At 42.9% G+C, this 20643-nt stretch overlaps 1 protein-coding gene across 2 annotated transcripts in view; it reads left to right on the top strand.

The window, feature by feature from the left end:
• spag16 (sperm associated antigen 16) overlaps positions 1 to 20643 on the top strand; it is an 846000-nt gene that overhangs the window by 426564 nt on the left and 398793 nt on the right. For both annotated transcript variants that reach the window (XM_080198174.1, XM_080198175.1), the window contains one exon: positions 14137 to 14280. In XM_080198174.1, coding sequence (XP_080054300.1) covers positions 14137 to 14280 — 144 coding nt within the window. The remainder of the gene's footprint in view (positions 1 to 14136; positions 14281 to 20643) is intronic.

Raw genomic sequence — 20643 nt, forward strand, 5'->3', positions numbered from 1 at the left:
TTGTGGCAGCCATTTCAGCCCTGGGGAAAAGCCTCTAAGAGTCCACTTGATCAATACCTCTCATCATCTTATACACCTCTATCAGGTCCCCTCTCATCCTTTGTCTCTCTAAGGAGAAAAGATCGAAGTCTCTCAACCTATCCTCATAAGGCATGCCACCCAATCCAGGTAACAGCCTTGTAAATCTCTCTGCACCCTTTCAATGGCTTCCACACCCTTCTTGTAGTGAGGCGATCAGAACTGAGCACAGTACTCCAAGTGGGGTCTGACTCCTAAACTCAATTCCTTGATTGATGAAGGCCACAGCCTCTACCTGTGAAGCCGATTTGAGAGTTCTATGAACCCGGACCCCAAGATCTTTCACACTGCATAATGATCAGTCAGTCGTCACAGACAATCTGCACGTTTAGTGAGTGGAAGCCTTTCCTGTTGATAAGAGGTTGCCCCTCACCTCGCGGGGACCGCTGGGCGATGTGAGTCCCATCTGCAGCCCCCTACACATGGGGCATTCCAGCTGTGGTAACAAAGCCTGCAGCCTGACTCTCCTGCTGCGCCTAGCCAACATCAAAGTTCATGTATTGGCTTGCTCGGGTGTACAAGGCACCTGTGACCTGACACACATATCTGTGCATGGAGGCCTGTGATATACTGCAGATGTTCTACCATTTACAAGGTCGAACAGAGGGATCTGGGAATACAGATACATAATTCCCTAAAAGTGACATCACAGGTTGTTATTATTCATCCATTGTCATTGATGAGGACCTTGACACCATTAGTTGTTTTGAGGCTGGTTGCAGTGTATCCGAAGATGACTGATCAGGCCAATTCGGGCATGGAATGTGCTGGCACATATTACACAAACAAGTGTAGACACTGTAGTTGTTGCGCTGGGGCCCTGGACTTGCACAGCTCACACTTAAGTTGTGCTTCAGCAATGCACCTTGCTTCGTAAGCTTGACAGTCTTTGTGGATGAGGCAGCGCCAGGTGGGACGGTTTTGTGCCAGCGTTTCCCAGGTGGTCGTGTTTTGTGCGTGTGTTTCCCAGGTGGTCGTGTCTATGTCAAGCAACTTCAGGGAGGCCTTGAATGTGCCTTTGAAACGTTTCTTCTGCCCTCCATGCGAGCGCCTTCCAGCAGAGAGTTCCCCAAAAAGGAGCTGCTTGGACATGCGCTTGTCTGACATACGGATGACATGATCTGCCCACCGGGTCTGCGCTCTCATCAGCAGTATGTGGACTGATGGCAGACTTGCTCTAGAGAGAACGTCAGTGTCTGGTACTTTGTCTTGCCATCTGATGCGTAATATTCTGCGAAGGCAAGTTATGTGGAAATGATTGAGCTGTCTTGCATACACAGTCCACGTTTCACAGGCATATAGGAGGGTAGTGAGTACTGCAGGGTTGTAGACCTTCAGTTTTGTTGCTGGGCTGATTCCTCGATGTTCCCATACAGTGGAGCGCAGTCTACCAAAAGCAGAACTTGCCTTTGCTATTCTGCAGTTAACTTCTGTAGGGTGCTGCCAAGATAAGTGAACTGGTCCACTACCTGTAGTTTCTGCCCTTTGATTGTGATTATGGGTTCTGTGTAGGGTGTCTGAGGAGTAGGCTGGTGCATGACTTTGGTCTTTTTAATGTTGATGGTGAGTCCAAAGTTGTCACAAGCCACGGAAAATTTGTCCGTACTGACTTGCATCTGTGGCTCTGAGCCAGTATACAGGGTGCAGTCATGCAAAGAGGAACTCTCTCAGAACACTCTCCTTCACTTTGGTAATAGCTTGAAGTCTCCATCCACTCTGTACTTGAGGTTAATTCAACACTGTCCTGGAAGGCATCATTCAGCATGACAGTAAATATCATGCTGAACTGTGTGGGTGTGAGCACAGAGCCCTGTTTGATGCCATTGGTGACTGGGAATGCTTCAGAGGATCCTCTGCCATGCAGCACTATGGTCATCATGCCATCATGGAACTGGTAAACCATCTGAATGAATTTGGGGGGGCAGCCGAACTTTGATATGATGCTGTACAGGCCTTGTTGGCTCAGTGTCGAAGGCTTTCATGAGGTCAACAAAGGTTGTGTGAAGCTCGTGATCCTGCTCATGACACTTCTGAAGTTGGCGCGCAGCAAAACTCATGTCAATAGTCCCGCGACTTTTGCAGAAGCCACACTGTGACTCTGGAAGCAGGCCCAGCTCCAGATGAGTGACCTGACAATTTAGCAGGAGTCTTGCGAGGGATTTCCTGTGATGGAGAGCAGAGAGATTCCTCAGTGGTTGTCGCATACATCCTCTTGTAGAGGTGTACGATGAAAGCATCTGTAAGTTCCTGAGGAATGGATCCTTGCTTCCAAAAGGACTGAAACAACTCTGTGAGCTTCTCTAAGTACAGGACCAGCAGCTTTATAGACCTCTGTGGGTATGGCATCTGCCACTGGATAGCTGGCTGACAGCTTTCATGACTTTGGCTATACCGGTGGGTCATCCATGGCGCTGTTGATATCAACCTGGGGAATCCTGTCTATTGCCTCATCGTTAATAGATGACGGTCGGTTGAGGATGACTTCAAGTGGTCAGCCCTCTGCAGGATCTGAGCCCTCACTGTAATGAGAGTTGTACCGTCTGTACTCAGGAGGGGGGAACTGCCGAGAGATTGAGGTCCAGAGAGAGTGTTGAGAGCTTCATAGAACCGTTTCAAGTCGTTTCTGTCAGCGTATCCTTGTATTTCATCTGCCTTGGCACTCAGCCAGGCATCCTGCATTTTACGCAGTTTATTCTGGACTATCCTGCGAGCACTGGTGAAAGCATTTTTCTTGGCAGCTGATGATGGGTCTTTCTGACAGGCCTGATGAAGACGGTGCTTTTCAACAAGTAGAGCCTGTATCTCCTCATCATTCTTATCAAACCAGTCATGCTGCTTGTGGGTAGAGGGTCCGAGCATCTTCAGTGCAGATGTATGGACAGCATCCCTGAAGCGTTCCCAGTCATCCTCAGCGCTGTCTGTGAGGGGTATGTCAGCAAGCTTGATTTCTAAGTCTTCAGCCAGTGCTGAAGCTATGCTGGGGTTCTTTAGCTTAGCCGCATTGATTCTTTTCATAACCTTGCTTCCTGGTGGCCGCCTCCATCACTAGTGTACCATGGTTGTAGTGTGTGCCATCTACTAAGGCTTCTTCAAAAGCACCACTCAAATCAGTGACCTCTGTTCCAAAAAGGACAAGGCAACAAGTGCGCGGACACCACTACTTTCTCAATGTTAGTTAGGAGTGGGCAATAAATGTTGGTCTTGCAAATGGTGTTGACATTCCATAAATTAATTAAAATGATGGCTGGGATTCTTCCCATAAAAATCTAAGTACCCAATCTGTGGAAAAATAGGAGTTGCACTGCTGAGTGCCTCAGCTGGATTCACTCTGGAAAATGGTGACGGATATACCCGACATCTTCCTGCTGCCAAATCAATTTGCCACTTGTGGGAAAGTTGGCATATATGTTGCCTTCAGCCTGACTGAGTCACTTCAATGGTCAATTAATGATCTCTGCCCTCCTCTGCATGTTGACCACATTGGACCTGCCATCGCTTGAAGGCTCTGTCCAGTGGAACCCAAAGGCCTCATAGCAAGCTTTGTTGGTGAAGTTTGGGAGAGGGATGTTGCAGAAGGGACTCTCTGCATTTGGGAAATTCCATGATCCATGGAGGAGTCTGCTGATGGCAATGTTCACCTCATGTTTTCAACCCCAATGGCCGATCTCGGCCGTTCTTGTAATGTTCAGCCCAAAGTTAATGTTTCAGTCGATAGCATTTTTTCACAATTGGAACATGTTAGAGATGTAACAAGCATTAAGCAATTACAAAGGCAGAACAAGTGGGAATGTGAGAAAGAAACAAAAGGAAGATCTGTGGCAAGGTGGAAGGCAGGAGAGATTAAGTGACATTTGGGATGATGGTACAAAACAAAAGGCGAAAGCAATGAGAGAAGTAAAGAAACAAGAGATGGGTCTCATGTGATATGACAATAAGACAATCATCACCATGAGCTGCTGTCTGAAAAATGGGAGGCATGATTATGATCTGTAATGCTTCACTGGTGGTTCTGATCGTATGATCTTTATGGTGCCAGCTGGGGTACCAAATCGGTTAAGAGATAGGAGGCAATGATTATTGGTGAGTTAATGTTTTACTGACTGGAGGGAAGTATACAATGCAATCTCCCAGCAGTTGATGGATATTAGGTTATTTTGTTATGTATAAGTACATTTAGGTTTTGTTACATATCAGATTAGTACCAAATTTCAGGAGGAAATAGATGACAGGTGAAATGAGGAAACATGGCAGTTGGTTCACGTGGGATTAGGAGTAATTTATTATCTTGGATAGAGGATTGGCTAACCAACAGAAAGCAGAGAATGGGAATAAGTGGCTCTTTTTCAAATTGACAAGATGTAACTTGTGGCATGCCACAGGTTTCAACCTTCAGGACCCAACTATTTATGACTTGGATGCAGGGATAAAAGGGCTATCCAAAGGGCAAATCCAACCCATTGTTGGCTACAATTCAACTTCAATATTGGTTCGTTGACTGAATATTTCACCAGAGCAGGAGGAAAGGCATCCCTGACATTACTAAGCCTTTTGATAGCCTTTATATAGCCAAATTTGCAGTAAAATAGTAAAATAGGTGGATAGTAAGTTGTGATAATGAAATAAGAAATTCACAAATGGATATGGATAGGTTAAGTGAATGGAGAAAAATTTGGCAGCTGGAGTTTAACTTGGATAAGTGTGAGGTTATCATTTTGGTTATTATCTAAAAGGAGAGAAACTGCTTTGGTGTAGAGAAATCTGTGTCCTTGTACATGAATTGCAGAAAGCTAACATATAGGTTTAGCAGGTAAGTGGCAAAGCAAATTGAATCTTGGCATTTATTTCTAAAGGAATAGAATATAGAAGTCATGAAGTGTTGCTGCTATTAGCGAGACTGCACTTGGAATATTATTGCACAGTTTTGGTCCCCTTACTTGAGGCGGGATGCAGTTGCATTGGAGGCAGTTCAGAGAAGGTTCACTAGATTAATTCCAGAGATGAAAGGTTTGCCTTATGAAGAGTAATTGGACAGTATAGGCCTTTCCTCCTTGGAGTTTCAAAAAATAAGAGGAGATCTAGTTGAGAGTATAAGATGAAAAGGGGGATTGACAAAGTAAGCGAGGGGAGGACGCTTACTCTTATGGGGCAATCTAGAACAAGAGGTCATAGTTTTAGGATAAGGATTAGCAGATTTAAAACAGAGATGAGGGGAAATTACTTCTCTTAAAGAGTCATGAATCTGTGGAATTCACTACCCCAGAGTGTAGTGGATGCCAAGAAATTTAAAGTAAGAGATGGACACATTTTTAATTAATCAGGATTTGAACGCGAATGGGCAGGAAAATGGAGCTGAGACCAAGATGATGTCAGCCAGGATTGTAGTAAATGGCAAGCAGGCTCGAGGAGCTAAACTATCTAGTCCTACTCCTAGTTCTTATGATTCTTATGAGTTGCAATTTAATACATATAAATGCAAAATGATGCACCTTGAGAGAAACAAATTGGAGAGGCAGTATAATCTAAATGATACTTTTTCAGGAGGTTCGGGGATAGAGGGATGTGAAGGGCTTTCACAAATCCTTGAAGGTGGCAAGACATGTTAATAAAGCAACGAAGAAACTTATTGATTACTTGACTTTGCAAATAAGGGCATTGAATTCAGAAATAAGGAAGCCATGCTAAACATTTTCAAATCACTGAGTCGGCCTCGTTTGGAGTACAATTATGGGTATTTACTTCAGGAAGAAGGATCAGGGCTTGTTTGTAGTGTCTAAAGAAGAAATTTACGATGATGAAACCAGGGGTGAGGAAGCTCAGTGGAGAGATTAGCCAAGATGGGTTCATTTTCCTTATGATCTGGTATGCCCTTCCTGATAGTGTAAAGTCAAATTCCATAATAACTCACAAAAAACAATGAACAAATACTTGAGAAGAGTAATTTACACAATTATTGAGAAATAGATAAGATGTGGATCTGATTTAGATAGCTCTTTCAATGAACTGCTGAAAATATGATAGGCCAAATGGACGACTTCTGTATTGTTACATTTTATGGTTTTATTAAATCCACCTAATTATATGGTATCTGTGCATTGTTTCCTAATATTTCTTGCAAATTATATAGCGAAAATTGCATATTTATGAATCAGAATTATTTTCCTTTAAATTGTGCACTTTTAACTTGAAATATATGCACTTCTCCTTTACCTACTGCAACACCTCAATGATTATTCCCCGTTCCTGATAGCTTCTTAAGTTTGTGTTGACAGCAAAATCTTTAGTATCATTGACCATAGCTCTCCATAGGAAAGGAGGTAAAACGCAGATTCAAATGGTATACAAAATACTATAGTTTGGAAATAAATTATGTTTTAAGTTTATTTATTAGTGTCACAAGTAGGCTTACATTAACACTGCAATGAAGTTACTGTGAAAATTACCGGTGCCTACTGATCTCAGATGTTTTGTGATCTATATGAATAAAGAGTGACATTGTTTATGTGACCACTGGCTTCAAAGCTCTGACAAAGGGTCATCCAGACTCCAAATGTTAGCTCCATTCTCTCTCCACAGATGCTGTCAGACCTGCTGAGATTTAACAGCATTTTCTGTTTTTGTTTCAAATTAAGTTGATGCTATCTACAACTCTCTGATTCACTCAAATTATTTATTATTGTACATTATGTTGCTGATAGAGGCATCCATCTATCACTATGGAATGTATCACAGTGAGTCTGCTACAATGTCCTCACAAACCATTAATAGTGTTTATGAATGTTATTGGACATTAATGGCATTACCAATTGCAAACAACATTAAAAGTAATTGAGATTGGAATACCGTATGTTTTGAACAGTAATTGATAGTATGAGTAAGTTCAAAATTGGAACTTAGTCTTTTAGGTCAGGTAGATGTAACGAACGGTTCAAATTTCACTCTCATGGTTTGTTATAGGCTTAGTTAATAGAGAAATAGTTGCAATAAGCTATATTATTCTCTGTATACACATGTCTAAAGTGGAAATTTTTCTACAATTCTACTGTTTAACAATAAAAATACAACTTGATAATACTGCCTACTGTTTCTCCCCTCCCCACCCCACCCCACCCCCTTCTTTTATTCACTTTTGGAATGTGTACATTGCTGGTATTTATTGGCCAGCCCTTATTGCCTTTGAGAAGATGTTATAAATCTAATACTTAAGGTTCTCCATCATAAAATCAATACACGTTCAGCTCCAGCCTCCTGTATCATTAAAAAAAAGCACTGGGATCAAAGCATAGTACTGAAAAAAATAATAGTTTTTTTATATCAAAATAAATCACATTCTTTTATTTGAGGGTATCTTTAGTGAATTCAGAATAGTATTAATCTTGGGATTTTTTTGCCATAAGAATCAGTGCCAGAATCAACTGTTTACCATCTGTATCAAGAACTTGGATAAGGTGACTGAATGTATTGCAGCCAAATTTGCTGATGAAGCTGAATTAGGTGGGAAAGCAAGTCATGAGAACACATTCTGCAAAGGAATATAGATGGGTTAAGTGAATTGGTTAAAAATTTGGCAAATTGCTTATAATGTGGGGAAATGTGAGGTTGATCACTTTGGTGCAAGAGCAGAAATGCAGACCATTATTTAATTGGAGAGAGACTGCAGAATACTATGGTGCAGAAGGATCAGGGTGTCCTTGTGCATGAATCATAAGACATTAGCATCCAAATATAGAAAATAGGAAGGCAAACAGAGTGTCAGCCTTAATTGCAAGGGGATGGATTATAAAAGTAGGGAAGCCTTGCCATGAATGTGCAGGGCATTGGTGAGACTGCAACTAAATATTATATACAATTTGGTCTCCTTACATAAGGAGTGACAATTCAGAGAACGTTCATTAGGTTCATTCCACGAATTAAGGGATTTTCTTATTAGGGCCTGTAATCATTGGAGATTAGAAGAATAAGAGATAATGTTTTTGAAATGTATGAGATACTGAAGGGGTTGGTGGGGTGAATGTTGAAAGGATCTTTTCTCTCGTGGGGTAAGCTTGAACTGGGGAAACATTTTCAAAATAAGGATCTCCATTTAAGCCAGAGGAAGAGGAATTTCTTTCACTAGAGGACCATTAACCTTCAGAAATTCTCCACGCCAGAGAGCAGTGGAAACTAGATCATTGAATATATTCAATGATAGGCAGATTTTTGGAAGGGAGTCAAGGATTGTGGAGGGGACAGGCAAGAGACTGGAATTAAAGCCACAATCAGATCAACCATAATGTTATTGAATTGTAGAACATGTTCAAACAGGCCGAATGGCCTACTCCTGCTCTTATTTTGTATGTTTTTACAAATATGGTACCCTTCAGAGTTTTCTAATAATTGGGATGGTCGAGTTTATGGCCCTTTAATGTAAAACCAATGTGAACATTGCATTTTCCAATCAGCATGACCATGGTTTTTGTCTGCTAGGGAGTAAGGTCACCAAATCAAAGATTTGTGTCGATAATCAACAGTCAGCCTTTTACTAAGCAGGAATGGAGCAAGCATAATTTACCAAGTAATTAGAAATCAGAAAATATCAAGTTGATGATCCAAGTTACATGAAAAACTTATTTTGTTGACTCAGATGCAGGCGGAATTCTCCTACCTGGGCACTAAGGCTCGTGGTTGAGATAAGAAGGTGCAGTGTTTCCTGCTGTAGAGGCTGGCAGGAAAATATGCCAAATCCATGGCTTCAACCAAATTAGTTATGCAACCAGGTCTTAGTGCCAGGAGATGAGCTAGGGTAATTATGGGGATTGGGCCTGGGTGAAATTGTGGGTTGGTGCAGACTTTGTGGGCCGAATAGCCTCCTTCTGCATTGTAGGATTCTACGATTCTATATATTTTCCAACTTGCGGCATGAAAAATTGCACGTGGGTGATTGGACCTTTGTCTGCATCCCATTAGCAGGATGCAAATGAGTGTCACACCAGCCTCCAGTGGATTTCCCAATTCACCTTGATGGGCACCAGTGAAAGATCTCATGGGAAATTAATGCTGGCCTTCTGAGTATTTATATTATTACTCGGAAGTTATGTTATTATTTATATTATTTATATTATTACTGATCAACAATAAGAAGTGACTCATAGTATAAATTCAGATAAAAATGTTTATAAAGCGAATTTAGAAATAAACAATTCAAAATCTCAATTTTAGTGCCTGGATTTTTCTGGAGTCAGGGAGACTAAGTGGAGGGGAAACCGACAACTGGGATCTAATTCTAGAACACCTGACCCAAACCTGATGCCTCCAATTTTCACCAGTGAGAGTTAAATGTGTGGGCTGATTCAGGTCATGAGCATAATGAGACTTGGCTAAGACAGGGATAGTCAGCATAGTTTCGGCATGGGAAGATCATGTCTTACTAATATTTTGAGGAAGTAACAAAGAGGATTACTACGGATAGCATAGTGGATATTGTCTACACGGATTTTAGTCAGGCATGGTCCCACATCGTAGACTGGTCAGAAAAATGAGATCCTATGGGACACCAGGAATGGGTCCAAAATTGTCTTAGCAACAGGAACCAAAGGGTAATGGCTGATAGATGCTTTTGCAAATGGAAAATAATTTTCACAGGGCCATTGGTGTTGGGGCTCTTGCTGTGTTAATAATTTGGACTCAAATGTGGGAGGCATGGACAGGAATTTACAGATGACTCAAAATTAGCCGTGCAGTTGTTAGTGAAGGAGATAGCTGCTGTTTCCAGAATGATAGCAATCACTTAGTTGATTGGGTGGAAGAGCAGCAAGTAGAATTCAATTTGAAAAAGTGCATTTGGAGATAAATGGAAGGATATTGAGAGAGGTTGAAGAGTGAGGGACCTTGGATTGCATGTCCATGGGTCCTTGAAGGCAGTAGGTGGATAAGATGGTAAAGAAAGCATATGGAATTCTTTTCTTTATTGAAGAAGGTTTTTTTTTATCAGTCATGGGATATGGAGGCTGCTGGTTTGGCCAGTTTTTACTGCCCATCTCTAATTTTCCTTGATCTGAGTAGCTTGCTAGGCCATTTCAGAGGCCAGTTAAGAGTCAACCACATTATGTGTCTGGAGTCATACGCAGGCCAAGCCAAGTAAGAAACCACCAGATGTTCTGAAAAAGAGTCATTCAGACTCAACATTTCATTCTGTTTTTCTCTCTCCATAAATGTGCCAGACCTTCTAAGTTTTTCCAGAAGTTTCTGTTTTCACTTCAAACAGATTCTCTGGTTATTATCACATCCTGCATTATCAAATTGGACCTTGCTGTGTGCAAATTGCCTGTCATATTTCCACAGTTACAGCCTTCATCTCAAAAATACTTCATTAAATAGAAAGCTGTTTGGAAATCTTGATGTATTGAATTGTGATATATAAACCTTTGAGCTGGTTATTCTTTTATAATAGAATATAGAACACTACAGCACAAACAGGCCCTTCAGCCCACAAGTTGTGCTGATCATATCCCTACCTACCAGGCCTATCTATAACCCTCAATCCTATCAAATCCCATGTACTCATCCAGAAGTCTCTTAAAAGACTCCAACGAGTTCACCTCCACCACCATCGACGGCAGCCGATTCCACTCACTCACCACCCTCTGAGTGAAAAACTTACCCCTGCTCCCCAGCACCTTAAACCTGTGTCCTCTCGTAGCGCCATTTCAGCCCTGGGAAATAGCCTCCGAGAATCCACCCTATCTATACCTGTCAACATCTTATAATGTCTATCAGGTCACCTCTCAACCTTTGTCTCTCCAGGGAGAAAAGACCTAGCTCCCTCAACCTATCCTCATAAGGCATGCCGCCCAATCCAGGCAACATCCTTGTAAATATCTTCTGCACCCTTTCAGTAGCTTCCTTCTTGTAAAGAGGTGACCAGAACTGCGCACAGTACTCCAAGTGGGGTCTGACAAGGGTCTTATAAAGTTGCAGCATTATCTCCCAACTCCTAAACTCAATCCTTCGATTAATGAAGGCTAGTACACCATACGCCTTCTTGACCACATCCTCCACCTGCGAGGCCAATTTAAGAGTGCTATGGACCCCAAGGTCCTTCTGATCCTCTACACTGCTAAGAGTCCTACCCTTGATATTATACTCCTTCATCCCATTGGACCAGCCAAAATGGACCACTTCACATTTATCCGGGTTGAAGTCCATCTGCCACTTCTCTGCCCAGTCTTGCATCCTATCTATGTCTCGCTGCAACTTCTGACATCCCTCCAGACTATCCACAATACCACCAACCTTCGTGACGTTGTCAAACTTACCAACCCATCCCTCCACTTCCTCATCCAGGTCATTTATGAAAATGATAAACAGCAAGGGTCCTAGAACAGATCCCTGAGGCACTCTACTGGTGACCGACGTCCATGCAGAAAAAGACCCATCCACAACCACTCTCTGCCTTCTGCAAGCAAACCAGATCTGGATCCATGAGGCAACAGCCCCTTGGATCCCATGCCCTCTCACTTTCTCAAGAAGTTTTGCACGGGGGACCTTATTGAACCAAATCAAATGAGGGGGAGGCAATGGCCTAGTGGTATTATCGCTAGACTATACATCCAGAAACTCAGCTAATGATGACCATGAAACCACTGTCGATTGTCAGAAAAACTCATTTGATTCATTAATGTCTGTTAGGGAAGGAAATCTGCTGTCCTTATCCGGTCTGGCGTACGTGACTCCAGATCACCAACAACCTGTCCTATTCTCCCCATGCCGATACTATTGTTAAGAAAGCCCAACAACACCTCTACTTTCTCAGAAGACTAAGAAAATTTGGCATGTCTGCTATGATTCTCACCGTAGAAAGCATTCTTTCTGGTTGTATCACAGCTTGGTATGGCTCCTGCTCCGCCCAAGAACACAAGAAATCAAAAAAGCCATGAACGAAGCCCAGTTCATCACATAAACCAGCCTCCCATCCATTGACCCTGTCTCCACTTTCTGCTGCCTCGGCAAAGTAGCCAACGTAATTAAGGATCCCATGCACCCCAGACATTCTTTCCTCCTCCTCCTTCTTCCATCAGGACAAAGATACACATACCAACTGACTCAAAAACAGTTTCTTCCATGCTGCCAGCAGACTTTTGAATAGACCTACCTCGTATTAAGTTGATCTTTCTCTACACCCTAGCAATGATTGCAGTATTACGTTCTACACCTTCTCCTTTCCTTCTCTGTGAACGGTAGACTTTGTTTGTATAGCAAGTAAGAAACAATACTTTTCACTGTATAATAATACATGTGACTATAATAAATCAAATCAAATCTCTGATTCTTGTAATGGGATCCATCTGACCAACTGAGTTTTATTAAATAATTTCTTTATGCCATATGCAATAATTTACAGGTGTTTTGTAAAATAGATGTTTTAGAATCTTTTTTGACCTCTCCTGTACCTTCACACCAGGATCAATGTGCTGATGATTCTTTATTGCACTTTGATGTCATCTAAAGGGTGGAGTGAGGAGAAAATGGGTTAATCAGCAGTGCTATCATGAGCACATTCTATTAGGTATTGTGCTTTTTAGCATGCTAAGCTGCACATGCACTCCTAAATAAAAAAAGTACTTCCATTTAGTTAATAGTGAGTGCATCATTATAGTAAAAGTAAATTAATCCCGTATAGTGTGTTATCATAATTGCAGAATGGACTAGACAAATTACTTTAATTGTCACCTTTTCATTTTCTGTGTATTAATTTAATTGTCAAAGTGCATGCTAATCTAGGTTCTTAAAAAAATTAGATTACAATGCAATTTTAAGATATCTAAATATGCCAAAATGCTTCTGTCAACTCTATTCCTTGTGATATTCAAGAGGATATTTTGATATGCTTGTATGGTAAACAATGGCCGGAATTTTCCCAAAAAAATTCAAAGGGTCAAATTTGTGTGAAAACTGGAGTAATTCACACTGGGTTTTCAGCGCGGGTTCAGAGAAAAGTCTCCCACACTGTTTGCACTGCAGAGAGCACCAGTGTGAGTATCATTAAAAACAAAGGGACAAGGCTATTCCTGCTGGAGAGGCCAGCAGCACAGTGCTGAGCAGGACACAGCACATGAGCAGATTTGTCGGTGCAGAGATCAGCACATGCGCGGTGGCCTCGATTGCTGGCCAGGCTCCGGTCCTCGCATTGCTAGTCCTCCATCCCCATGGCCTGATCACTGACCTCTAACCATTCCCGGACCCAGTCCCAAACCTCCCCCCTCCTGGGCCACCCCGATCTCCATCCCCTCCTCCTGACAGATACCCCCCCTGCAGCCCCGACCCTACCTCCTGTAAGCTGACCCTCAACCCCCCAGCCCACCATGATTGCTAGCCTTCCTCCCTGCCCCACCGACCCTGACTGTAGAGTGGCAGCAGGATCCCCACCCTCACCGATCGTCCCTAGGCCTGTCCCCATCTGGCCCCATGCCCCCATATGTCCTACCATTTGGCACTGCTGCATACCCAATGGGCAGTGCCAAGGTGCCTCCTGAACATTGGTACTTTGCCTCTTGGGCAGTGCCAAGGGTACAGGCTGGCTCTGTCAGGGTGCAGTGCCCAGGCGTCATCCCTGCAGTTCCACCCCATTTGTGTGGCCTAATTGCACCCCCCCCCCCCCCCCCCCCCACCATTTCATTACAGCAGAGTCAGGCCGCTCTTACCCCGAAAACGGGGAGCTATAGTAAACCCCACTGAAGTATACTGTTCTGGCAGTGGGGGGTGAGGCTAGCGGGTCTGGAGGCTTCAGTCTGGGCATGCTATTAGATTTAAATCACATGCAAAATAAGATTAAAATTACTACCCCGCCTCCCTGCCGATATCTGGCATGAAGCAGACGCCATCAGAAATCTGGCGCTGGGAGACACTATCATGGTGAGAACACATGTGACCACACATGGCACTCGCACATCGCCCACCGTGAGATTTTCCTAAGTCGCTGCACTAAAAAATTAGCACAGTGGGATGGTAGAATTGTGGCCAGTATGTTTGAAAAGCACAAGGTAGTGCTGAAAATATGCTTATCATCTCCTCATTCTGTCACAGCCTAGCTCTCCACCCACGTAAACAAATCCTGGTGACTGGAAGTGATGAACGCCTCTGGAAGATGTGGTCCATTCCCGATGGTGACATTATTATGACAGGTGAAGGTCATGATGATTGGCTTTCTGGCTGCTGCTTCCATCCCAGGTTAGTACAAACACAGTATTCAGGCAACATGAATCCCAGCTGAGAGTATCTTTACATACTGTTGTTTGCATTAGTCTTTTCATTTCTAGGCTGAACTGATGATAGTGTGCTTCATGTTTGCTTTTGTTTCTCTTCCATTTTGTGTAATGCATTTATAAATGTTCTCAATGATCTTCCTTGACAGCCTTATTTCATTGACTGGAACATTAGTCATGTTATCAATATGTGTATCTCTCGAGTTTTATTTGCCACTCCTCAACGAATATCAAAAAAAGTGTTCATTTGGTTTTCATAAACCACAAAATAATGATAGATTTTGAATGAAAGAATTGAATAGATCAGATTTTCCAACTTGACAAAACATTATTTACTTTGGCCCAGTCAAAAATGCATAATGCACAATGCTAGGAAATCTCAACTTTCAATTGTCTTCATTTATTATCTCTCCACAAGTAGGGAATAATAAACGGTCTCTTGGATTAGAATAGCATTCAAAAACTTCTGCGGCCTGGCTTACTGTAAATGTTTTTAGTTTTTACCATTCAACCTCTTCAAAGTCTTGACAGAATGAATGTGAAGAGAATGTTTCCTCCTGTGGTAGAATCTAAAACTAGAAATGTCTGTTTAAAAATAAAGCCCATTTAAGACAGAGATGAGCAAAAATCTTTTTCTCTCAGATTTTTGATAAGCAAGGTGGGTGATAGGTTATTGAAGGTAATGAGGAATGTGGAATTGATGTTACAATCAGATCAGCCATGACCTTATTGAAAGATGGAACAGGTATTAGGGGCTGAATGGCCTATTCTTGCTCTTAATTCATACGTTCCTGTGTTTAAGGAAACCTACTTCACCTTATCGAAGGAAGATGTGTTTGTAATAGGGCCAAACAGGCTGAGTATCAACCTACAAAATCCTTCCAAACACGCCTATAGTTATTGGTAAAAGTGGGAGAGACTCCTGGTCAGCCATGCTTGATATGGAGTGGCACCCCTCAAGCTATAAGCCCCTGGTGGCATACAAGTGACCTGTTCCAGGAACTACTAACTATGGAAACAGATGAAAGCCTGCCTTTGTGCACCACCGGATGCGGGAAGAGAATTGGATTGAACTTCAGCTTATGGCACACATCATAGAAACTTTGAGACAGAAGTAGGCCATTCATCCTAACAAGTCTGACCATTCAGTTAGGTCATGGCTGACCTGCCTCTAAACCTCAATTATCCATCTGCAATAATTTCAATGGTGACTTGTTGTGGCTTCAAGTTGTAAAAGATTTATTACCAACAATGTTTATATATCTATACACACAAATAAGGGTCTGGCAAAATTGTATACACGTTTACTGTTCACCCCTCCCTGGCTCCAACTAAGGTTCCTCCCCGACCCAGGTAAGTGTCTGTACACACAATTGTCTTGGCTTCCTACGTTGCCTCCCCACAGGTCCGGTCCAATCAAGTAGCCCTCAGGGATCACCCCCTTAAAGGGGCCATGTCACCATACAACTATAGTTACGTAACATTATAGAAGCAAAGAGTTGGCATAAATTGTTCTTTTTCTGATTAGCAGTCAGTGACTAGTGGGGTTCCATAGGGATCTGTGCTAGGACCCAAACTGTTCACATTATATATTAATGACTTGGAAGAGGGAACAGAATGTGTTATTCCAAAATTTGCAGATGATATAAAGTTGGGTGGGAGAATGAGCTATGAGGAGGGTGCAGAGATGCTGCAGCATGATTTGGACAGGCTGAGTGTGTGGGTATCTGCAAGGCAGATGCAGTAACACTACGTTCTGCACTTTCTCGGTTCCTATGAACGGTATGCTTTGTATTGTGCGCAAGAAACAATACTTTTCATTGTATGTTAATATATGTGACAATAATAATTCAAATCAAAAAAGTATAATGTGAATAACTGTGAGGTTATCCTCTTTGGAAGCAGTAATAGGAAGACAGATTATTACTTGAATGGGTGGATACTCAACAAAACCTTAGTCCTTGTGTATCAATCACTGAAAGTAAGCATTCGGGTACAGCAGGCAATAAAGAAGGCAAATAGTATATTGGCCTTCACAGCAAGAGGTTTTGAGTATAGGGATAGGGATGTTCTGCTGCAATTGTATAGGATGCTGGTGAGGCCACACCTGGAGTATTGTGTGCAGTTTTGGTATCCTTAACTGAGGAAGGATGTCCTTGCTATAAAGGGAATACAGCGAAGGTTTACCAGGCTGATTCCTGGGATGACAAGTCCGTCATATGAGGAGAGACTAAGTCGATTAGGATTATATTCACTAGAGTTTAGAAGAATGAGAGGGGATCTCAGAGAAACTTATAAAATTCTAGATTCAGAATGTTCACGATGGTGGGAGAGTCCAGAACTAAGGATCATAGTTTGAGGATAAGGGATAAACCTTTAAATCTGAGGTGAGGAGAAATTTCTTCACCCAAGGGTGGTGAATGTGTGGAATTCACCCCACAAAATGTAGTTGAGGTCAAAACATTGATTTCAAGAAGAAATTAGAAATAGCTCTTGGGGATAAAGGGATCAAGGGATATAGGAGGAAGGAGGGTTCAGGACATTGAATTTGATGAACAGCCATGATCAAAATGAATAGTGGATTAGGCTCATAGGGCCGAATGGCCTACTCCTGTTTCCAGTTTCTGTGTTTCTATTAAACGCCATTACCTAATAAAAACCTATCAATTTCAGCTTTGAAATTTTGAAATTTCCTACCTCAGAGCTTTTAGAGCAGAGTTTCAGATTTTGCTTTGTGTGAAGAGGTATTTCCTGAGATCACCCCTGAGTGACCTCGCTCTGAGTTTAAGGTTATGCCCTCTTGTTCTCGCAAGGATATTTTGGCCTTGGAGGGAGTGCAGAGGAGGTTTACTAGGCTGATGCCGGAGTTGAGGGGGTTGAGCTATGAGGAGAGGCTGAATAAATTAGGCTTGTACTCGTTAGAGTTTAGAAGAATGAGGGGAGATCTCATTGAGACGTATAAGATGATGAATGGGATGGATAGGATAGAGGTGGAGAGACTCTTCCCGCTCAGAAAGGACAGTAGGACTAGGGGGCACAGCCTGAAGATAAAGGGGGGGCGGTTTAGAACGGAGTTGAGGAGGAACTTCTTCACTCAAAGGGTGGTGAATCTCTGGAATTCTCTGCCCGTTGAAGTGGTGGAGGCTGCCTCGCTCAATATTTTTAAGACGCGGGTTGATGGGTTTTTGATAAGCGAGGGGATTAAGGGTTATGGGGAGAGGGCAGGAATGTGGAACTGAGCCACGACAGATCAGCCATGATCTTATTGAATGGTGGGCAGGCTCGAAGGGCTAGATGGCCTACTCCTGCTCCTATTTCTTATGTTCTTATGTTCTGGGCTTTACCGTCAAAGAAAATAACCTCAGTATTTACTGTCAACTCCTTTCATTACAAACGCTTCAATTTGATCACATCATAATCTTTGGAGGTTATGTGGACAGATTGCAGGTTTCTGCAACCTGTCCACATCATTTAACCCTTTCAGTTTAAGCTGCTGCAATCACTGAGCCAAACAGTACCCTGCTGCATTGGGTCCTGGACATTTCACTGCTGCATTCAGGATTTTAACCATAATTCCCTGCATTTCTTTTACTAGAACTGGATTCTCCACTGGAGAGCATAAGAGTCTACTCCAGTACCTGAAGTCCTTCTGCAAACTCTGTGTTTGCTCCTCTTTTCACTTCACTTAGAAGAGTTGTCTTTGCTTGTTCATGCTCATTCTCATCCTGCTCTGAATAATCTCTCAGTGGCTTCCATCTGCTTACTTCTTCTGGTTTATGATTCTGCCTTGACGAACTTGCCCTTCAGAACTCCTTCATTAAACTGATTTAAATCAGCTCCTCAAGCTCTCACTGTTTCTCTGACCTTATGTGGTTTTCACTTCACTGCAGCTGTTCCTCAGATCAGCTTGTTCATCTTCACTGAATTTGTGGATTTACCATTCACTCTCTCCAGCTCACTGGACATGATTCTACTTGGTGCTTAGGATTCAGATTCCAGTTCCTCTGCTATTGCTTTTGATCTGTTGGTGCATCCTGTGAATTTCCAAAGTACTATCATAAAACATAAAAAATAGGAACAGAAGCATGGTCACACACTGGTTAGCACTGCTGCCTCAGAGCGCCAGGGACTCGGGTTCAATTCTCGGATTGGGTCACTGTCTGTGCAGCGTCTGCACGTTCTCTCGTGCTTGCACGGGTTTCCTCCAGGTACTCTGCTTTCTTCCACAGTCTGAAAGACATGCTGGCTAGGTGCATTGGCTGCACTAAATTCGCCCTCAGTATACCTGAACAGGTATGCCAGAGTATGGCAACTGGGAGATTTTCAAAGTAACTTCATTGCAGTGTTAATGGAAGCCTACTTGCGACACTAATAAATAAGTTTTAAAAAGCTAAAGTTGACCATTTGGTCCCTCGAGCCTACTCCACCCCTGTAAGTAAGATCGTAGCTGATCTGTATATGTTGAGTTCCACCTTCCCATCTCCCCTTGATAATCTTTGATTCTCTTGCCTAACAAGAATCTATCTGCTTCCGCCTTTAAAAATATTCACTTCCACCGCCTACTGCGGCAGTGAGTTCCAGTTCCTCTGGAAAAAGAAATTCTCCTCATCTCTGCCCTATAAGGGGGACATCTAATTAAAGACTCACACACAACATCCACCTTGTCAGTCCTGTTCAGGATTTTATATAATCAAGTCACCCCTCTTCAAAATTCTAATAGAAACAAGCCCAAACTATCCTCGTAGGACAACTTGCTCATTCCAGGTATCAATCAAGTAAATGTCATACGAACTACCTCCAATGCATTGACATCCTTAAATAAGGAGATCAAAACTGCGCACAGTATTGGAGATGTGCTCTCACCAGTGCCCTGTACAACTAAAGCAGAACATCTTTCCTTTTATGTTCAATTCCCCTTGTAATAAAGGACAGCATTCCATTAGTCATCTTGATTACATGCTGTGCCTACAGACTAACTTACTGCAACTCATGCATGAGAACAGTTAGGTCCCCTTGCACCTCAGCATTCTTTGGTTGTTCTCCACTTAAATAATACTCTACATTTTTATTCTTCCTGCTAAATTGAACAACTTCACACTTTTCCGTGTCATATCCCATCTGCCAGATTTCTGCCCACTCCTGCAACTTATCAACATCTATCTGCAAACTCTGTGGGCAGAGTTTTATCACTGCTTTACACTTTGCAGTGGGAAAATGTCGTAAAATCGGGTATTTTTGCAACCAGCACGATTTTACGACACTTGGATTTACAGCGCAGTCAACCTCTCGCCGGAAATTGGTGAGAGGCTGGTTAGTTTATTGAAGTTTCTTTAAATGTTGATTTCCATACCTTTAGCAAGCCCAGTGCTTAATCATCCGGGCTCGCTTGCCTTTATGGCCTAGCCAGGAAAGGTTCCTTCTGGTAAGAAAAGCACCTGCTTTCCATGAACAGTGTTGGCCTCATTGGTGGAAATGGAGGCCATTGAGGCCCCTTGAGGAGGCCAAGGGCAAGGTGGGGGTGCCGCTTGGGCAGTGCCAAGTTGGTAGAGCTACTCTGGCACCTGGGCAATGCCCTCTGGGCACTTGGGCTAAATGGGGGGAGGGGGTGGGGCCTGCTGCCACTGTGCATGCAATTGGTGGGGAAGGGTGGCAGGTCGTGATTGGTGGGGGAGGTGCATGGCTGCAATTGGTGGGGGAGGGCATGGGGCCACAATTGGTGGGGGAGGGAGGAGGTCCACGATTGGTCTAAGCAGCGGGAGCTGCATCTCGGGCTGCGGGCCCCTACCATTGTTGGGGGTGGGATACTTGAAGCTGCCTGCAGTAGCAGGGGCCTGACAGCACTCTTCATCAGTTAAACCCCTGCTACTGTTAATGTGCATGTGCTGCATCAGAAATCTGCACATGTGCAATACTGCCCTCTACAGGCTGGTAGATGCATTAAGCCCCACCCACAGCCTCTCCAGCCAGAAATGAACTTGTCCAAAATTTTAAAGACAGAGTGCATAAGATTGGATCTGAAAACTCACCCAAAAAACAGATCTGCAACTCTCTCAGTTTCAGGCCTGCCTGACACTTCGAAAAAATGTCGTAAAATTCAGCCCCGTGTGTCTTCTTCACAACATACTTCCTTACCTATCTTTGTGTTGAAGCAAATTTAGCTGCCATGCCTTGCTTCCCCTCACCTAAGTCATTGATGTAACTTGTAAAATGTTGAAGCTGCTGCACAGATCCCAGACGGGCCCCACTTGTCACATCTTGCCAGTCAGACAAAGATCTAGCCAATCTTCTGTCTCTGCTAATATATTGACCCTTGTGCCATGAGCTTCTA

Source organism: Carcharhinus amblyrhynchos, chromosome 11 (genome assembly GCF_965287045.1).
Source record: "Carcharhinus amblyrhynchos chromosome 11, sCarAmb.v2.hapA, whole genome shotgun sequence".
Taxonomy (NCBI): Eukaryota; Metazoa; Chordata; class Chondrichthyes; order Carcharhiniformes; family Carcharhinidae; genus Carcharhinus; species Carcharhinus amblyrhynchos.